Source organism: Salmo trutta, chromosome 4, assembly GCF_901001165.1.
Source record: "Salmo trutta chromosome 4, fSalTru1.1, whole genome shotgun sequence".
NCBI lineage: Eukaryota > Metazoa > Chordata > Actinopteri > Salmoniformes > Salmonidae > Salmo > Salmo trutta.
The window spans coordinates 33,940,916-33,957,246 of record NC_042960.1 but is presented as its reverse complement, the minus strand read 5'-3'; the positions used below and the strand labels follow the sequence as shown (position 1 = coordinate 33,957,246).

The 16,331-nt window shown below is 42.0% G+C and overlaps 1 protein-coding gene across 1 annotated transcript in view; it reads left to right on the top strand.

Annotated features, from left to right (window-relative positions):
• LOC115193016 (pituitary adenylate cyclase-activating polypeptide type I receptor-like) overlaps positions 1-16,331 on the top strand; it is a 73,622-nt gene that overhangs the window by 34,153 nt on the left and 23,138 nt on the right. Inside the window, exon 3 of the mRNA XM_029752016.1 lies at positions 6,535-6,639. Coding sequence (XP_029607876.1) covers positions 6,535-6,639 — 105 coding nt within the window. The remainder of the gene's footprint in view (positions 1-6,534; positions 6,640-16,331) is intronic.

Here is a 16,331-nt window from a genome sequence, read left to right as displayed (position 1 = left end):
TTTCCTACACTCTGGCAACTTGTTACAGCTGTTGATAAGTCATTGATAATAATCTGCCAATTTGTTCATGTCATTACATTAAGATATAAGAGGGAATCATAGCTATATTCAATAAAATTCAACAATTCATAAGTTCCCCAGCTCCCTTACAATTATTTGTGATTACATTTTTTATCAGTTTTTGCAAGAGATGTGGCCACTTTCATTTGTTTCCCACCGCTTCAATTGAAGGGTGTTGTGCTACTCTGTTGCAGTAAAACCACGTGTGGTTATTATGAGGACGACAACATCTAACGTTGGCTTCAACTTGGCTTTCCAAACAAATCCTTCCATTAAAAAAGAAACCTGGTTTTTGGTCCCTTTCTCATAATAAAAACAACGATGGTGAGATTAATGATACAGCTATTCATGTCTTTATTATGTGTGCCTGTGTTGGCCAAATACTGTAGATTTCAGAAATATCTCCATGCATGCATCCAATCTATGTATTTAGTCAGGCAATATCCACATTATTTGCACATATTTTAGAATGTAAAAATAATTTCAACATCAAGGCTTAAAAAATGCTTTAGTCTTAAAGTGGTGAAGTGGCACACTTCATGCATGCTTTTTGGGGAGGTGGGTTCTATATTATGCCCTATATGTACAATTATATAAATGATACAATTGTATAACATTGAGGTCCTTGAAAATTAAAATTAAGTGCTTGAAAAAGTCCCTGAATGTCCTTGAATTTGACTTGTCAATGTCTGTATGAACCCTGCTAAAGGATGTTTAGTCCTAGGCCTATGTTGTATAGGTGGAGTTATGGGCCAATTTGCATATATTCACTTTTATTCCTCTAAGTACACATGAGGAACTGCATACATTTTATTTTTATTTTGTTTCAAACCATTTTCAAATGTTTATCACAATGTCACACATTGGCCCCATTATTTATAGAAAGACCCATATGCACACATGATATTAGTGTTCTGTTACCTCTTAGGGACCCCTTAACGATTTTGCCAATTGGATTGGTCCCCTCTACCACACGGAACCCCACTAATCTACAGACGGAAATGCACGAGGTGGCTAAAAACAGACCTCCCTCCATCTTCTGCCAGCTTGCTACCTATGGCCCGGCTAGCTGTCTGAATCTCACTGGACCATTATGATCACTCGGCTAAGCATGCCTCTCCTTAATGTCAATATGCCTTGTCCATTGCTGTTCTGGTTAGTGTTTATTGTCTTATTTCACTGTAGAGTGTCTAACCCTGCTCATTATACCTTATCCAACCTTTCAGTTCCACCACCCACACATGCTATGACATCACCTGGTTTCAATTATGTTTCTAGAGACAATATCTCTCTCATCATCACTCAATGCCTAGGTTTACTTCCACTGTATTCACATCCTACCATACCTTTGTCTGTACATTATACCTTGAAGCTATTTTATCGCCGCCCGAAACCTGCTCCTTTTGCTCTCTATTCCGGACATCATAGACGACCAATTCTCATAGCTTTTAGCCGTACCCTTATCCTACTCCTCCTCTGTTCCTCTGGTGATGTAGAGGTGAATCCAGGCCCTGCAGTGCCTAGCTCCACTCCTATTCCCCAGGCGCTCTCTTTTGAGGACTTCTGTAACCGTAATAGCCTTGATTTCATCTGTAACCGTAATAGCCTTGGTTTCATGCATGTTAACATTAGAAGCCTCCTCCCTAAGTTTGTTTTATTCACTGCTTTAGCACACTCTGCCAACCCAGATGTCCTAGCCGTGTCTGAATCCAGGCTTAGGACGACCACCAAAAATTCTGAAATCTTCATCCCTAACTACAACATTTTCAGACAAGATAGAACAGCCAAAGGGGGCAGTGTTGCAATCTACTGCAGAGATAGCCTGCAGAGTTCTGTCCTACTATCCAGGTCTGTACCCAAACAATTTGAACTTCTACTTTTAAAAATACACCTCTCTAAAAACAAGTCTCTCACGGTTGCCGCCTGCTATAGACCACCCTCTGCCCCCAGCTGTGCTCTGGACACCATATGTGAACTGATTGCCGACCATCTATCTTCAGAGCTCGTGCTGCTAGGTGACCTAAACTGGGACATGCTTAACACCCCAGCCATCCTACAATCTAAGCTTGATGCCCTCAATCTCACACAAATTATCAATGAACCAACCAGGTACCACCCCAAAGCCGTAAACACGGGCACCCTCATAGATATCATCCTAACCAACTTGCCCTCTAAATACACCTCTGCTGTTTTCAACCAAGATCTCAGCGATCATGGCCTCATTGCCTGCATCCGTAATGGGTCAGCGGTCAAACGACCTCCACTCATCACTGTCAAACGCTCCCTGAAACACTTCAGCGAGTAAGCCTTTCTAATCGACCTGGCCCGGGTATCCTGGAAGGATATTGACCTCATCCCGTCAGTATGAGGTGCCTGGTTATTTTTTTTTTTATAACTTCCTCACCATCTTAAATAAGCATGCCCTATTCAAGAAATAAATGAATATATGATATGCAACTTTTCAGGGAAGTTAGAAACCAATATACACAGGCAGTTAGAAAAGCCAAGGCTAGCTTTTTCAAGCAGATATTTGCTTCCTGCAACACAAACACAAAAATGTTCTGGGACACTGTAAAGTCCATGGAGAATAAGAACACCTCCTCGCAGCTGCCCACTGCACTGAGGATAGGAAACTCTGTCACCACCGATAAATCCACTATAATTGAAAATTGCAATAAACATTTTTCTACGGCTGGCCTTGCTTTCCACCTGGCTACCCCTACCGCGGTCAACAGCACTGCACCCCCCACAGCTACTCGCCCAAGCCTTCCCCATTTCTCCTTCTCCCAAATCCAGTCAGTTGATGTTCTGAAAGAGCTGCAAAATCTGGACCCCTACAAATCAGCCGGGCTAGACAATCTGGACCCTTTCTTTCTAAAATTATCTGCCGAAATTGTTGCAACACCTATTACTAGCCTGTTCAACCTCTCTTTCGTGTCGTCTGAGATTCCCAAAGATTGTAAAGCAGCTGCGGTCATCCCCCTGTTCAAAGGAGGGGACACTCTTGACCCAAACTGCTACAGACCTATATCTATCCTACCCTGCCTTTCTAAGGTCTTCGAAAGCCAAGTCAACAAAGAGATTACCGACCATTTCGAATCCCACCGCACCTTCTCCGCTATGCAATCTGGTTTCAGAGCTGGTCATGGGTGCACCTCAGCCATGCTCAAGGTCCTAAACGATATCGTAACCGCCATCGATAAGAAACAATACTGTGCTGCCATATTCATTGACCTGGCCAAGGCTTTCGACTCTGTCAATCACCACATCCTCATCGCCAGACTCAATAGCCTTGGTTTCTCAAATGATTGCCTCGCCTGGTTCACCAACTACTTCTCTGATAGAGTTCAATGTGTCAAATCGGATGGCCTGTTGTCTGGGCCTCTGGCAGTCTCTATGGGGGTGCCACAGGGTTCAATTCTTGGGCCAACTCTTTTCTCTGTATACATCAATGATGTCGCTCTTGCTGCTGGTGAGTCTCTGATCCACCTCTACGCAGACGACACCATTCTGTATACCTCTGGCCCTTTTTTGGACACTGTGTTAACAACCCTCAGGATGAGCTTTAATGCCATACAACTCTCCTTCCGTGGCCTCCAACTGCTCGTAAATGCAAGTAAAACTAAATGCATGCTCTTCAACCGATCGCTGCCTGCACCTGCCCGCCCGTCCAGCATCACTACTCTGGACGGTTCTGACTTAGAATATGTGGACAACTACAAATACCTAGGTGTCTGGTTAGACTGTAAACTCTCCTTCCAGACTCACATCCAACATCTCCAATCCAAAGTTAAATCTAGAATTGGCTTCCTATTTCGCAATAAAACATCCTTCACTCATGCTGCCAAACATACCCTCGTAAAACTGACCATCCTACCGATCCTCGACTTCGGCGATGACATTTACAGAATAGCCTCCAATACCCTACTCAATAAACTGGATGCAGTCTATCACAGTGCCATCCCTTTTGTCACCAAAGCCCCATATACTACCCACCACTGCAACCTGTACGCTCTCGTTGGCTGGCCCTCGCGTCCTACTCGTCGCCAAACCCACTGGCTCCAGGTCATCTACAAGACCCTGCTAGGTAAAGTCCCCGCCTTATCTCAGGTCACTGGTCACCATAGCAGCACCCACCTGTAGCACACGCTCCAGCAGGTATATCTCTCTGGTCACCCCCAAAGCCAATTCCTCCTTTGGCCGTCTCTCCTTCCAGTTCTCTGCTGCCAATGACTGGAACGAACTACAAAAATCTCTGAAACTGGAAACATTTATCTCCCTCACTAGCTTTAAGCACCAGCTGTCAGAGCAGCTCACAGATCACTGCACCTGTACATAGCCCATCTATAATTTAGCCCAAACAACTACCTCTTCCCCTACTGTATTTATTTATTTATTTATTTTTGCTCCTTTGCACCCCATTATTTCTATTTCTACTTTGCACTTTCTTCCACTACAAATCTACCATTCCAGTGTTTTACTTGCTATATTGTATTTACTTTGCCACCATGGCCTTTTTTGCCTTTACCTCCCTTATCTCACCTCATTTGCTCACATTGTATATAGACTTATTTTTCTACTGTATTATTGACTGTATGTTTGTTTTACTCCATGTGTAACTCTGTGTTGTTGTATGTGTCGAACTGCTTTGCTTTATCTTGGCCAGGTCGCAATTGTAAATGAGAACTTGTTCTCAACTTGGCTACCTGGTTAAATAAAGGTGAAATAAAATAAATAAGCAAATAACGCTCGAATCCTGTTAACGGGATAGATTTGACAACATAAGGTAAATTGCAGACAATCCCAAATGTCTCAGTTACGCAATGAATGGTCGGTTTGTTCGATAAAGTCCTTCTTTATGTCCCAAAAATGTCCATTTATTTGGCGCGTTTGATTCAACTCGCCCAACATGCCTACAAAGTATCTAATAAGTTACCTGTAAACTTGGTCCAAACATTTCAAACAACGTTTCTAATCCAACCTAAAATTTAAATTATCGATAAAATTTAAGACGGAATCCTCTGTTTCCAATACCAGAGAAAAACAACACGGAGCGTGCTCCTGTTCACGCACACCAAAAGACTAGAGTCCTTCTAAGTGACACATGGAAAGAATAGGACTACTTCTTCATTTCTCAAAAGAAAAACATCAAACAATTTTTAAAGACTGTTGACATTTAGTGGAAGCCATAGGAACTGCAATTTGGGTCCTAATAAATCGGGTTTCCCATAGAAAGGCATTGGAAAATCCAATGACATTCAATTTCTTTTTTCCTTGGATGGATTGTCCGATTGTCCTCGGGGTTTCGCCTGCCAAATCAGTTCTGTTATACTCACAGACATTATTTCAACAGTTTTAGAAACTTTAGAGTGTTTTCTATCCAAATATACCAATTATATGCATATCCTAGCTTCTGGGCCTAAGTAACAGGCTGTTTACTTTGGGCACGCTTTTCATCCGGACGTCAAAATACTGCCCCCTAGCTTTAAGAAGGGACTTTGTGTCTCATGGCCAGGAGTTGGTTATGATTACACACTGTCATTACTTTCCCTGTTCCTCCAGTCCCACTGTGATCTACATTCGGATCTACATCCTGACTGGTTGCATCACTGCCTGGTATGGCAACTGCTCAGCCTCTGACCGCAAGGCACTATACTACTTAGTGTGTACATTGCTGGGGACAAGCTTCCTGCCATCGAGGACCTCCTATACGAGGCGGTGTCAGAGGAAGGCCCTAAAAATGGCCAGATTCCAGCCACCCTAGTCATAGACTGTTCTCTCTGCTACGGCAAGCGTTACCGGAGCACCAAGTCTAGGTCCAAAAAGCTTCTTATTAACATCTTCTACCCCCAAGCCATAAGACTCCTGAACAGCTAATCAAAGTGCTATCCAGACCCCTCTTTTACGCTGCTGCTACTCTCTGTTTATTATCTATCCATGGTCACTTTAACTCTGCCTGCATGTACATATTACCTCAATTACCTCGACTAACCGGTGCCCCCGCACATTGACTCTGTACTGGTACCCCCTGTATATAGCCTCGCTATTGCTATTGTTATTTTACTGCTTTTTGTTATTTTAAAAATGTTTTTTTACTTATCTATTTTTTACTTAACACATTTTTCTTCTTAACTTCTTAAAGCATTGTTGGTATATACCTGTTGTATTTGGTGTATGTGACAAAACATTTGATTTGGTTGTTAGAGTTTACAGTGGACCCATCAAACCCGGCACAAATCTGCTGTCCGTCTACAGCTTGCTGACAGGAAGTGACACACTGTGTTCATATCCTCCTTCCTCCTGTGTGTGTGTTATGCATGCATGCGTGTGTGTGTGTGTGTGTGTGCGTGCGTGTGTGCGTGTGTGTCTCTCTCAGGGTGTCGTATTAAGTGGGATGAAGTGAGGTGCTAACATCCATTCTTTCTGTGTGGGTGCATGTGTGTGTGCATGCATGCCTCTGTGTGTGTTTCTCAGGGTGTCGTACGGAGTGGGATGAGGTCAGGTGCTGGTACCGGGCTGATGTGGGCCAGATTGTCAATGTGTCTTGCTCAGACATCTCCCAGCTCTTCGCCAACAAAGGTAATGATGTCCAACCTTTCACCTTTAACTTTTGGCCCTATCCTTTGACCCTGAACAGTTTTTCCTAGACAACATGCATCTGCTTCTGCTTACCCTTTGCGGTCTATAGGCTGGGTAATGGCATATGCATTTTGTGACAACTGCTGATGTAAAAATAACTTTATAAATACTTTTCATAGATTGATTGATTGACCTTTAAACATGGCCTTAACCCACACATCTCAGTGGGGAGAAGTTTATATAAGCAGAACCAATGTAGCTTCTGAAGAGGTGTAAGGAAGGATGTCAGTATGTGTGTGTTTCCTGATCAATCCACTGATGTATGTCGAAAGATCAGAGGTGAAAGCTTCTACTGTTTACTGTTGCTATTAGTTGGGTCATTAATAGCGCATGCAAACACCAAAGATACGAATCAGTTGGCGAATAAAGGCCTCTGAATGCTTCAGTTCGGGCATGCTTCAGTTCGGACATGCTTCTGTTCGGACATGCTTCAGTTCGGGCATGCTTCAGTTCGGACATGCTTCAGTTCGGCTGGCGCATACCCGAACTCGCCTAGGTTAACCGCCTGAGCATTTTTTTATGCTCCTTTGGCACAAAACTGCCTCCATTGGTTTGTATGGGTTACCATCAGACGAGTCCCGTGACACTTGTGGGTGTTGTAGATAAAAATGGAGAACGCCATCATGTTCGTGAGAGTCTCCGCTTTCCATAGTGGTTTGTAGCTCGAAAGGTTCGGGCGCTACAGACAGAAGTTGGCACATCAGCGTTACCGACTTCAGACGAGTCCCGTGACACTTGTGAGGGCTGTAGAGCAAAACACAGTAGTACGTTAGCCAGCAATACCCAACATGGGTTTCAGTAGACAAACTACAGTTAGGTAGGTGGCTTGCAGGAAAAATAACTTACTTAGCTAGCCAACGTATTCCACCTGCTCTCTTGGTGCTGGCATCGGCTGTAGCTGAGCTTCTAGCTAAATCCAACTTTTTTTTTCAAATCCTCTTCGCTATATTCCGGTTGAAACATGTATGTTTGAATGTCACCATGTAGCTAATAGAATAGAACATACAAAAATGCTCCATTGTCAATTTCGTGTTGATGAGAGGAATCACTTGAAGCCATTGCGGTCTGGTCAGTTCTTTCAGTTTTGCCCAAAGGATTGTGTTGTTAGTGTCCGCCTCCCTTTCAAAAAAGCCCACCTTGTGGGAGGGACGGGGCCAGAACACAAAGCACCCGCCCCACACGAGTTGTAGTCTTTCAGAGACTGGAAAAAAAGGTTCAGCTTGTATATTTAGCAATGAATCCGCCTATAGGAACATCACTGAAAGATGTCCAATTAATATATTGAACAAGTCCAACCATATCTACACGCACAAAACAAATAGTGTGATCAGTATAACATAGAGCCTTTGTGAAATGCCACAAAGCAGGACATTTTTTGTGTCAGATCTCACACCTCCCAGAGACCTGCCTTCCTCCTGGTCAATTATGTGTGAAACACATCTCAGTGACCTAGAAATGCCTCAGACATTATGAAAACAAGCCTAGATTCCCCCAGGGTGAAATTCCCCTTGAAGGGGACAAGGTGACATCACCTTAACTCTAATTTTAATACACCAATGGTGACATGATATTCTATTACCTAATTTAAAGAAGTACCGCCTCGGAGAAGGCATGTTTGCACAAGGGCGTGGTTTATATAGCTAGATAGCTACTCTACTGGTGCCAAAACTTGACTGTAGGGTGTCAGCAAAAACAATTCAAAGTTTACCCTATTAATCTATGGCAAAGATACTTATATATTTCCCCTTTCATCTGTGTCTTATATTAGCTAGTTAGTGTCCTGGAGGGCTAGGTCTTCAGGCTGTATGGAACTAAAGGAGGGGAAGAGTCGTTAAATCCAACGCAGCTGTCAAATCAACACATCTGTCAGTGCTGCTGTGAACTGCATCACAAAAGACATGCCAAATGGGAGCTGTTTAAAAAATCGTTGATACCTGTAGCTAGGTATACATCCAATTTGTGACAGATTTTCATTTGAATATTCAAAAATCTGCATAAAACAAAATGCGCATTTTACCAGCAGAGATGTTTCCATCAAACTGACTTTTTGCGGTTGAAAGACTGTGCGTGATAACATATTGCACATAAAAATAACTTTTACCGTTAAATTCAATGGAAAATTATCAAATCAAATTGTATTGGTTACATACACATGGTTAGCAGATGTTAATGCGAGTGTAGCGAAATGTTTGTGCTTCTAGTTCCGACAGTGCAGTAATATCTAACAAGTAATCTAACAATTCCACAACTACCTAATACACACAAATCTAAGTAAAGGAATGGAATAAGAATATATAAATATATGGATGAGCAATGACAGAGCGACATAGGCAATATGCAATAGATGGTATAAAATACAAGTATATACACATGAGGTGAGTAATGCAAGATATGTAAACATTATTAAAGTGGCATTATTAAAGTGACTAGTGATCCATTTATTAACGTGGCCAATGATATAAAGTCTGTAGGTAGGCAGTAGCCTCTCTGTGTTAGTGATGGCTGTTTAACAGTCTGATGGCCTTGAGATAGAAGCTGTTTTCAGTCTCTCGGTCCCAGCTTTGATGCACCTGTACTGACCTCGCCTTCTGGATGGTAGCGGGGTGAACAGGCAGTGGCTCAGGTGGTTGTTGTCCGTGATGATCTAGAGGGCAGGTAGTTTATAGTTTAAATACATGTTAACCCAAAGTCGATGTCCGCGCCCTGCGGAAATCTAATTATCATAATTTTAAAAATCCCCATCAAAATCCATTGGGTGAAAGCTATAGATATCTGGGGGGGGTTTGCACAGGATGTGTGCACAAGCGTCTTGGGACTCGTCTGAAGTCGGGACAGCCGATCTGCCAACTTCTTCTGTAGCGTCCGAACAGTTTGGGCTACACACTAATATGACCCCTCTGTGGAAGTTGTTTTGCTCTAGGACGCCCACAGGCCTCATAAGACTCTTCTGACAGTCCCCCGGTACCAGTTGAAAAAATGTATGGAAGTTTATATGGAGTCCCAGAAATAAGAGGTTGAATACATATAAAATAAATACATTAAATAAACATTTTCCTGATCTTATATCTCTCAGATATAGGACAGACACTTCAGAAACAACTTTCTTTGTATTTTTTTTTGGGGGGGGGGAATCTGTTGTTCTATATAGTGAATTTGTAATTCCATGCATTTGTAAGGGCTAATAGTAAGGCCCAAAATAATTTATCAAATAATTTTTGTATATATTTTTTATACTTCAAGGGGTCTTAAAAGTCTAATTGCTAAATGATCCTTGGTATGACCTTCGTAAAACAAGTAGAACTACCCCGGCTTAGACAGGGCTTAGACTGTTATGGGTTAATTGGGTTTCCATCGCATTTTCAACTATACTGATGGTTTTGTCATAAAACTGTTGCATTGTCAAGCAAACGTGTCCACTCTGGTCTTGGCACATGCACTCTAGCAAACAGCTAGCATCATACAGTGCGAGTAGGCTACCTACATTATGAGATTGTTATGGATAAGAGGGATATCATTTGTTTTTGTCAAACGTCAGCCAAGCATCGATCATCATATCACCAGAATAAGACCCTCAATATTATTGGAAAGGAGCATCAAGCTAATCACCTTGCAAATTCACCACCCTGTGAAGTTCATCGTAACTTATTGAATCTGTAGCCTAATAAACTGCATGCTTTCCTGAGTCATAGTGGGAGGACCACACACTGTCACGTCCTGGCCAGTATAAGGGTTAATTAGTATTGTAGTTTGGTCAGGACATGGCAGAGGGTATTTGTTTTATGTGGTTCAGGGTGGTGTGTTTGTTAAAAGGGTGTTTGAATAAGTATTCCGGGGTTTTTGGGCACTGTTTGGTTTTCATGTATTTCTATGTTTAGTCTAGTGTGTGTGGTTCTATGTTGAGTTAATTGGGGTTGGACTTCCAATTGAAGGCAGCTGTTTGGTGTTGCCTTTGATTGGAAGTCCTATATTAGTTGGGTGTGTTTGTCTTGTATTTTGTGGGAGATTGTTCTGTGTTTAGCTTTGTGCCTTACCAGACTGTTTTTTGTCGACTGTATTTCTGTTTGTTATTTTGGTGTTCATTTTGATAGTTAATAAAAGTCAAGATGAGCCTGCACATACCTGCTGCGTTTTGGTCCTCCTTCACCGACGACAACCGTGACACACACAACATATCAATGTACTTCAATATGATGGTTATTGTATCAATGCTTGCGCATAAAGGTGTTTCCACCTCCATTTCTCACATAATACATTTCCCGACACAAAAAAATCCCACCATGTCGAACGAACAAATTGACTGTCGGCATTTATACAATTTTACCGGCATTTCATGTTGCCATTAGCTCGGTCGTGACTTTTTTCATGCATCAGGTAATTAATCCGCATGAAATGGTTGGATGGAAACGTAGTTTGTGATGTAATTTCAATGAGTTGCTCAGTGCGTCCAAGTAGCTTGACATTGGCATTTCAAAGAGCTGTCAGTCAAGGTGAGCTCATGAATATAAGTTCCCGCCCACTCACCCTTTCTTTTCAAACTTTCTGGTAGTTAGCAATGAGAGAACAAAATATTTTCAGAATGACTGTTCAGGACCTTTAATATTATATTGTATTATTGAAGGTGTGGCTTATTGGAGGCCAGGCTTTCAGATAGATTTTTTTGGCCACCGTTAGAGTAAATGTCATCATGTCAAGTTTGTACACTGCAAAATTTCAATTTACCTTAAATATTAAAGCATTTTACAATTGCTGATTATATATAGTAATAAAGGGACTTGAGGAACTCATACACCACTGTAAGTGAAACGTGGGTCGTCTAAAGGGGACCAAGGCGCAGCGTGTAGAGTGGTCATATTTACTTTTAATGGATATACTTTTTAACAAAACAATAAACAACAGTTCCGTCAGATGAACTACACTAAACAGAAAACAACTACCCACAAAACCCAGGAAGAAAACCCCCTACTTAAATATGACCTCTAATTAGAGACAACGAGGTTCAGCTGCCTCCAATTAGAGATCAACCCAAACAATCCCAACATAGAAATAGAAAAACTAGAACTTAAACATAGAAATATAAAACATAGAAAACCCCAAAACACCCCCTGTCACGCCCTGACCAACTCTACTATAGAAAATGACAACTTACTAGGGTCAGGATGTGACAGTAAGCCTCACCAAAACAACAAACATGATAGCATTCAATCATACAATGGGATGAAAATGCAACCGAACAGATGAACAGGAATGACATTTACTCCCACAGGTCTGGTAAAAAGATCTAGCTGAAAACCACACCCCTACTAAGCCACGCCTCCAGTCCAGGGTTCCTCTAAGAACCCTTTGCTCCATTGAAATGTTAAAGGTTTCTCAAAGAATGCCACAACTAACTAAAGGTGCCAATATGAATCCATTGACTGCAGGGGTTCCTTGAGGATTTCCAGGGTTCCTTGAGTGACCACTAATTCTAGGAGTGTACACTAAAGAAAACAAACACTGTTATGGCCTCTCTCATGGCTCGTAAAATGGTTGACATTGGATAAGGTGTTTAAACATGATACATTCATCACTGTGTGTGTGTGTGTTTTATGTTCTTAAAACGACTACACTAAGAACGTCTCCATGGAGTCAGAAACACACTCTGTCGAAGTATGTGTGTGTTGACCAAAATTCATGTGTGACTGCAGGGAAATATGTAGTGTGAATTGGTTTGATATGTGTTAACCAATATTAATGGGTACGTTTAGGGAAATATTCAGTGTTTTTGGTGTGGAGGTTTGTGTATATGGCTTGTACTTCTCAATGACAGGAAGAGCAAAAGACGGAGAGTGTGTGTGTGTGAGAGAGAGAGGGAAATAAATATAAAAATAAAAATGGAACGAACAAGAGAAAGGGAAAAACCCCCTTGAAGCAGTTCTCAGTGAAACTTGAGCTTGGACTTAAACTTGAAGAGTGAGTGGGAAGGGCGGGGGTTGTCAATGTGATCCTTGACCTCATAACTCAATTAAGAGTGGGAGCTAGCCTACAGAGCACTCCCTGGATCCCCTCCCCCGCAGACTCAGTCAACTATAAGTACACCAGAGGCACTTAGCGCCACGGAGGGAAAAATAAAGAAATAATCAAAAATCAAAGGGTTCAACTGAGAGAGTGAGGAGGAGTGTGAGGATGAGCATTATTGAAGCTTGTTAGCCACGGTTGTTCAGTCTCTACTGTCTCTGGAGTTTTAGCCTTAGCCCTCAGTTATGCTACGCTACCGCTAGGCTAGATTGGATGGCTCAGCTGTACTCTCACCCACCAACCCTGTCTTACCATGGCTGCAGGGCTACAGGCCTCCATGCTATGGCCACTAGCCACTTTATGCTAATGCTAATACAGAATCTGAAATCTCACTGGCATCTTATCAGTCAAGCCGCCCACTCTTCACTATACTGTTCAAAACCCCACATTCATTCTCCTACCACTCACCGTCTCAATGTGGAGCAAGGTACTGGATGGGTGCAGTTATAATTTATTATCCATAACAGCCAATAGGCAGCTTCACAGTCCCATTGTGTTAAACCCTCTTTAACCTCCTTTTCTCAGTAAGCTGCTGTGTTGATACAGGGCTACTGAGCTGTTATGAAGGTGTCATTAGTGGATAGTAATTCACTACTTCTACAGTGGGAGGCCAGAGGCAGGAGAGAGGGGGCAAGGAGGTAGCATGGTGGAAGATGCTTAGTCTACAAAATAAACACAACACCTATTCTCAAAGCCATAATCAAATCTCATGCGTGCGTAAATAGCAACATCAACGGAAAACTGAGAGCGTGGACCAAGGCATTCAACTCTGGTCAGATTTCTGGGGATATGGATGAATACAAACTACACAAATTCAATCAACGTTTGCTCTCATTTTTAATTGTTATACAATGGGTGGTGCTAATCCTGAATGCTGATTGGTTAAAACCACATTCCAGCCGGTGTCTATTCCACAAGTTACCACCGGCTAAATCTATAACGTTAAAATGCCTATTTACTCTGTTCCATCTGATTGCGCAATCCACTTTTTCATCAGCCCTGCCAGACAATTTATTAACTTGATCTCCACTATAAAAAGCATTCAGACATTATCTCACATTTCTTTTAGACTAACAATTAGTTTTTAACAGTAGAGATTTGTATAAACCTTGCTGTCTGTCCCTCTGATATTTGCAACATTGTTTCAATATTCAAATTCGATCTCCGACTGTCCCATAGTAATGAATGTGTCGGGAGTTTTGACGAGAACAGGCAGGCAGCATTTCTCAGCCAGTCGAAATCATGAGTCAGCTGGCATCCTTTTTATGGATACATTCAAAGAAATGTAAATTGAAAAAAGGTCAAACGAACTGAAGTGCAGCTAGTTTGCAGTCTTTCCAGCTTCAGTTTGAAGTGATTGTGTTAGCTTTGTTATTGGCTCCACTGAAGAACAGTGTCCTGATGAGAGAGCACATTTTCTATGCCAGGTGAAATTGTGCCTCATTAGCTCATTGTTATGAATGTATCCAAATAAATGTCACTAGAAAACAGCTTAAACAAATGCAAATCAAATCAAACTTTGTCACATGCACCGAATACAAGTGTAGACCTTACCATGAAATGCTTACTTACAATCCCCTTAACCAACAGTGCAGTTCAAGAAGAGTTAAGAAAATATTTACTAAAGTAAATAACAATAAAAAGTAACACAATAACATAACAATAACGAGGCTACATACAGGGGGTACCGGCACCGAGTCAGTGTGTGGGGGTACAGGTTAGCGTGCAGGGGTACAGGTTAGAGGTAATTTGTACATGTAGGTATAGGTGAAGTGACTATGCATAGATAATAAACAGCGAGTAGCAGCAGTGTAAAAAAACACATGTAATAGTCCAGTGGCCATTTGATTAATTGTTCAGCAGTCTTATGGCTTAGGGGTAGAAGCTGTTAAGGAGACTTTTGGTCCTAGACTTGCCGCTCCAGTATCGCTTGCTGTGCGGTAGCAGAGAAAACAGTCTTTGACTTGGGTGACTGGAGTCTCTGACAATTTTATGGGCTTTCCTCTGACACTGCCTATTATATAGGTCCTGGATTGCAGGAAGCTTGGCCCCAGTGATGTACTGGGCCGTACGCATTACCCTCTGTAGCGCCTTACGGTCAGATGCCAAGCAGTTGCCATACCAGGCGGTGATGCAACCGGTCAGGATGCTCTCGATGGTGCAGCTGTAGAACCTTTTGGGGATCTGGGGACCCATGCCAAATCTTTTCAGTCTTCTAAGGAGGAAAAGGTTTTGTCGTGCCCTCTTCATGACTGTCTTGGTGTGTTTGGACCATGATAGATCGTTGGTGATGTGGACACCAAGGAACTTGAAACTCAGCTACTTTGTTGTTATTCTGGCTGCACTGTTTGACGTGACTGTTAGTTGGCTAGCTAGCAAGCAAGGGATAAGAACGTTACCAGCCAGTATGGCAATGGAACATTTACAACAAACGACTGTGTACAGAACAAATACACTGAACGACTGGGTCTTGTCTCTGGCAACCGAATCGATAGAAAGAAAATGCAGCTGGCTTGGGTAGCAACCATAGATTTGTGTCGGGACTATATCTCGTGGAAGGATGAAATAGTACGAATAAATTAATTCAAACGTTTTTAATGAAAATATGTCAATCATTATTTGAATATGTTGTTAACCCATTGTATAAAAGTGATAACGCCCGCGACGCCGGCGTTTGCAGGATACATTGGCACGGTTTGCCGGCCCTTGACTTCGTCTCGGGCCTAACAACTCCCGCGCCAATATATCCACCAAACTCCAGCTTCTCTGGCATTATCACTTAAATAACCAACTGTTCCGAGACACCAAGACTACTCCATGGCTATTCAAAATAATACACAGTTCCCATAGATGTGTCTAATAACTTAACACCTAATACTAACCATGGCAGGGATTGTAATAAAACACAACAGGAAAACAATAAAATACATCAATTGATAAAGAAATAATCGACAAATATACCTTACCATTCAAGATAGGGAATGTTGTAAAATAATTAGTATTCTAATTTCTATTCATAGTATTTATAAATAGATAAACGGCAATATTAGAAGGGATAATTATTGAAATAATACATCTTCAAATAAAAATAACTGAAACACAAAAGTACTAAAAAGCCCGAAATTACAGTACCAGTCAAAAGTTTGGACACTTATTACAGTAAAAATAAAAACCCTTAAATGAGTAGATGTGTCCAAACGTTTGAGTGGTACTGTAGTTAGGAAGCAACATGTAGGGATAAAAACAGAAAACAGACATAGAAGGCACAGTATGTGGGTATGTGCGGGTGTATTGTGTGTTTTTGGAAAAATTATGGATTTAAGTGGATGAGAAAGGAAAATGGTTGCAAATGCCAGAGCCCATGTGTCTGCCAACAAGAGTTGTGACAGAGAGAGACAGGACATAGTAGCAGCAAACGGCTCTAGCGACTACTGTGCCGGCCGGGGCGCATGCACGCTGACTTCGGTCGCCATTTGTACTGTGTTTCCTCCGACACAATGGTGCGGCTGGCTTCCGGGTTAAGCGAACAGTGTGTCAAGAAGAAGTGCGGCTTGGCAGGGCCGTGTTTCAGAGGATGC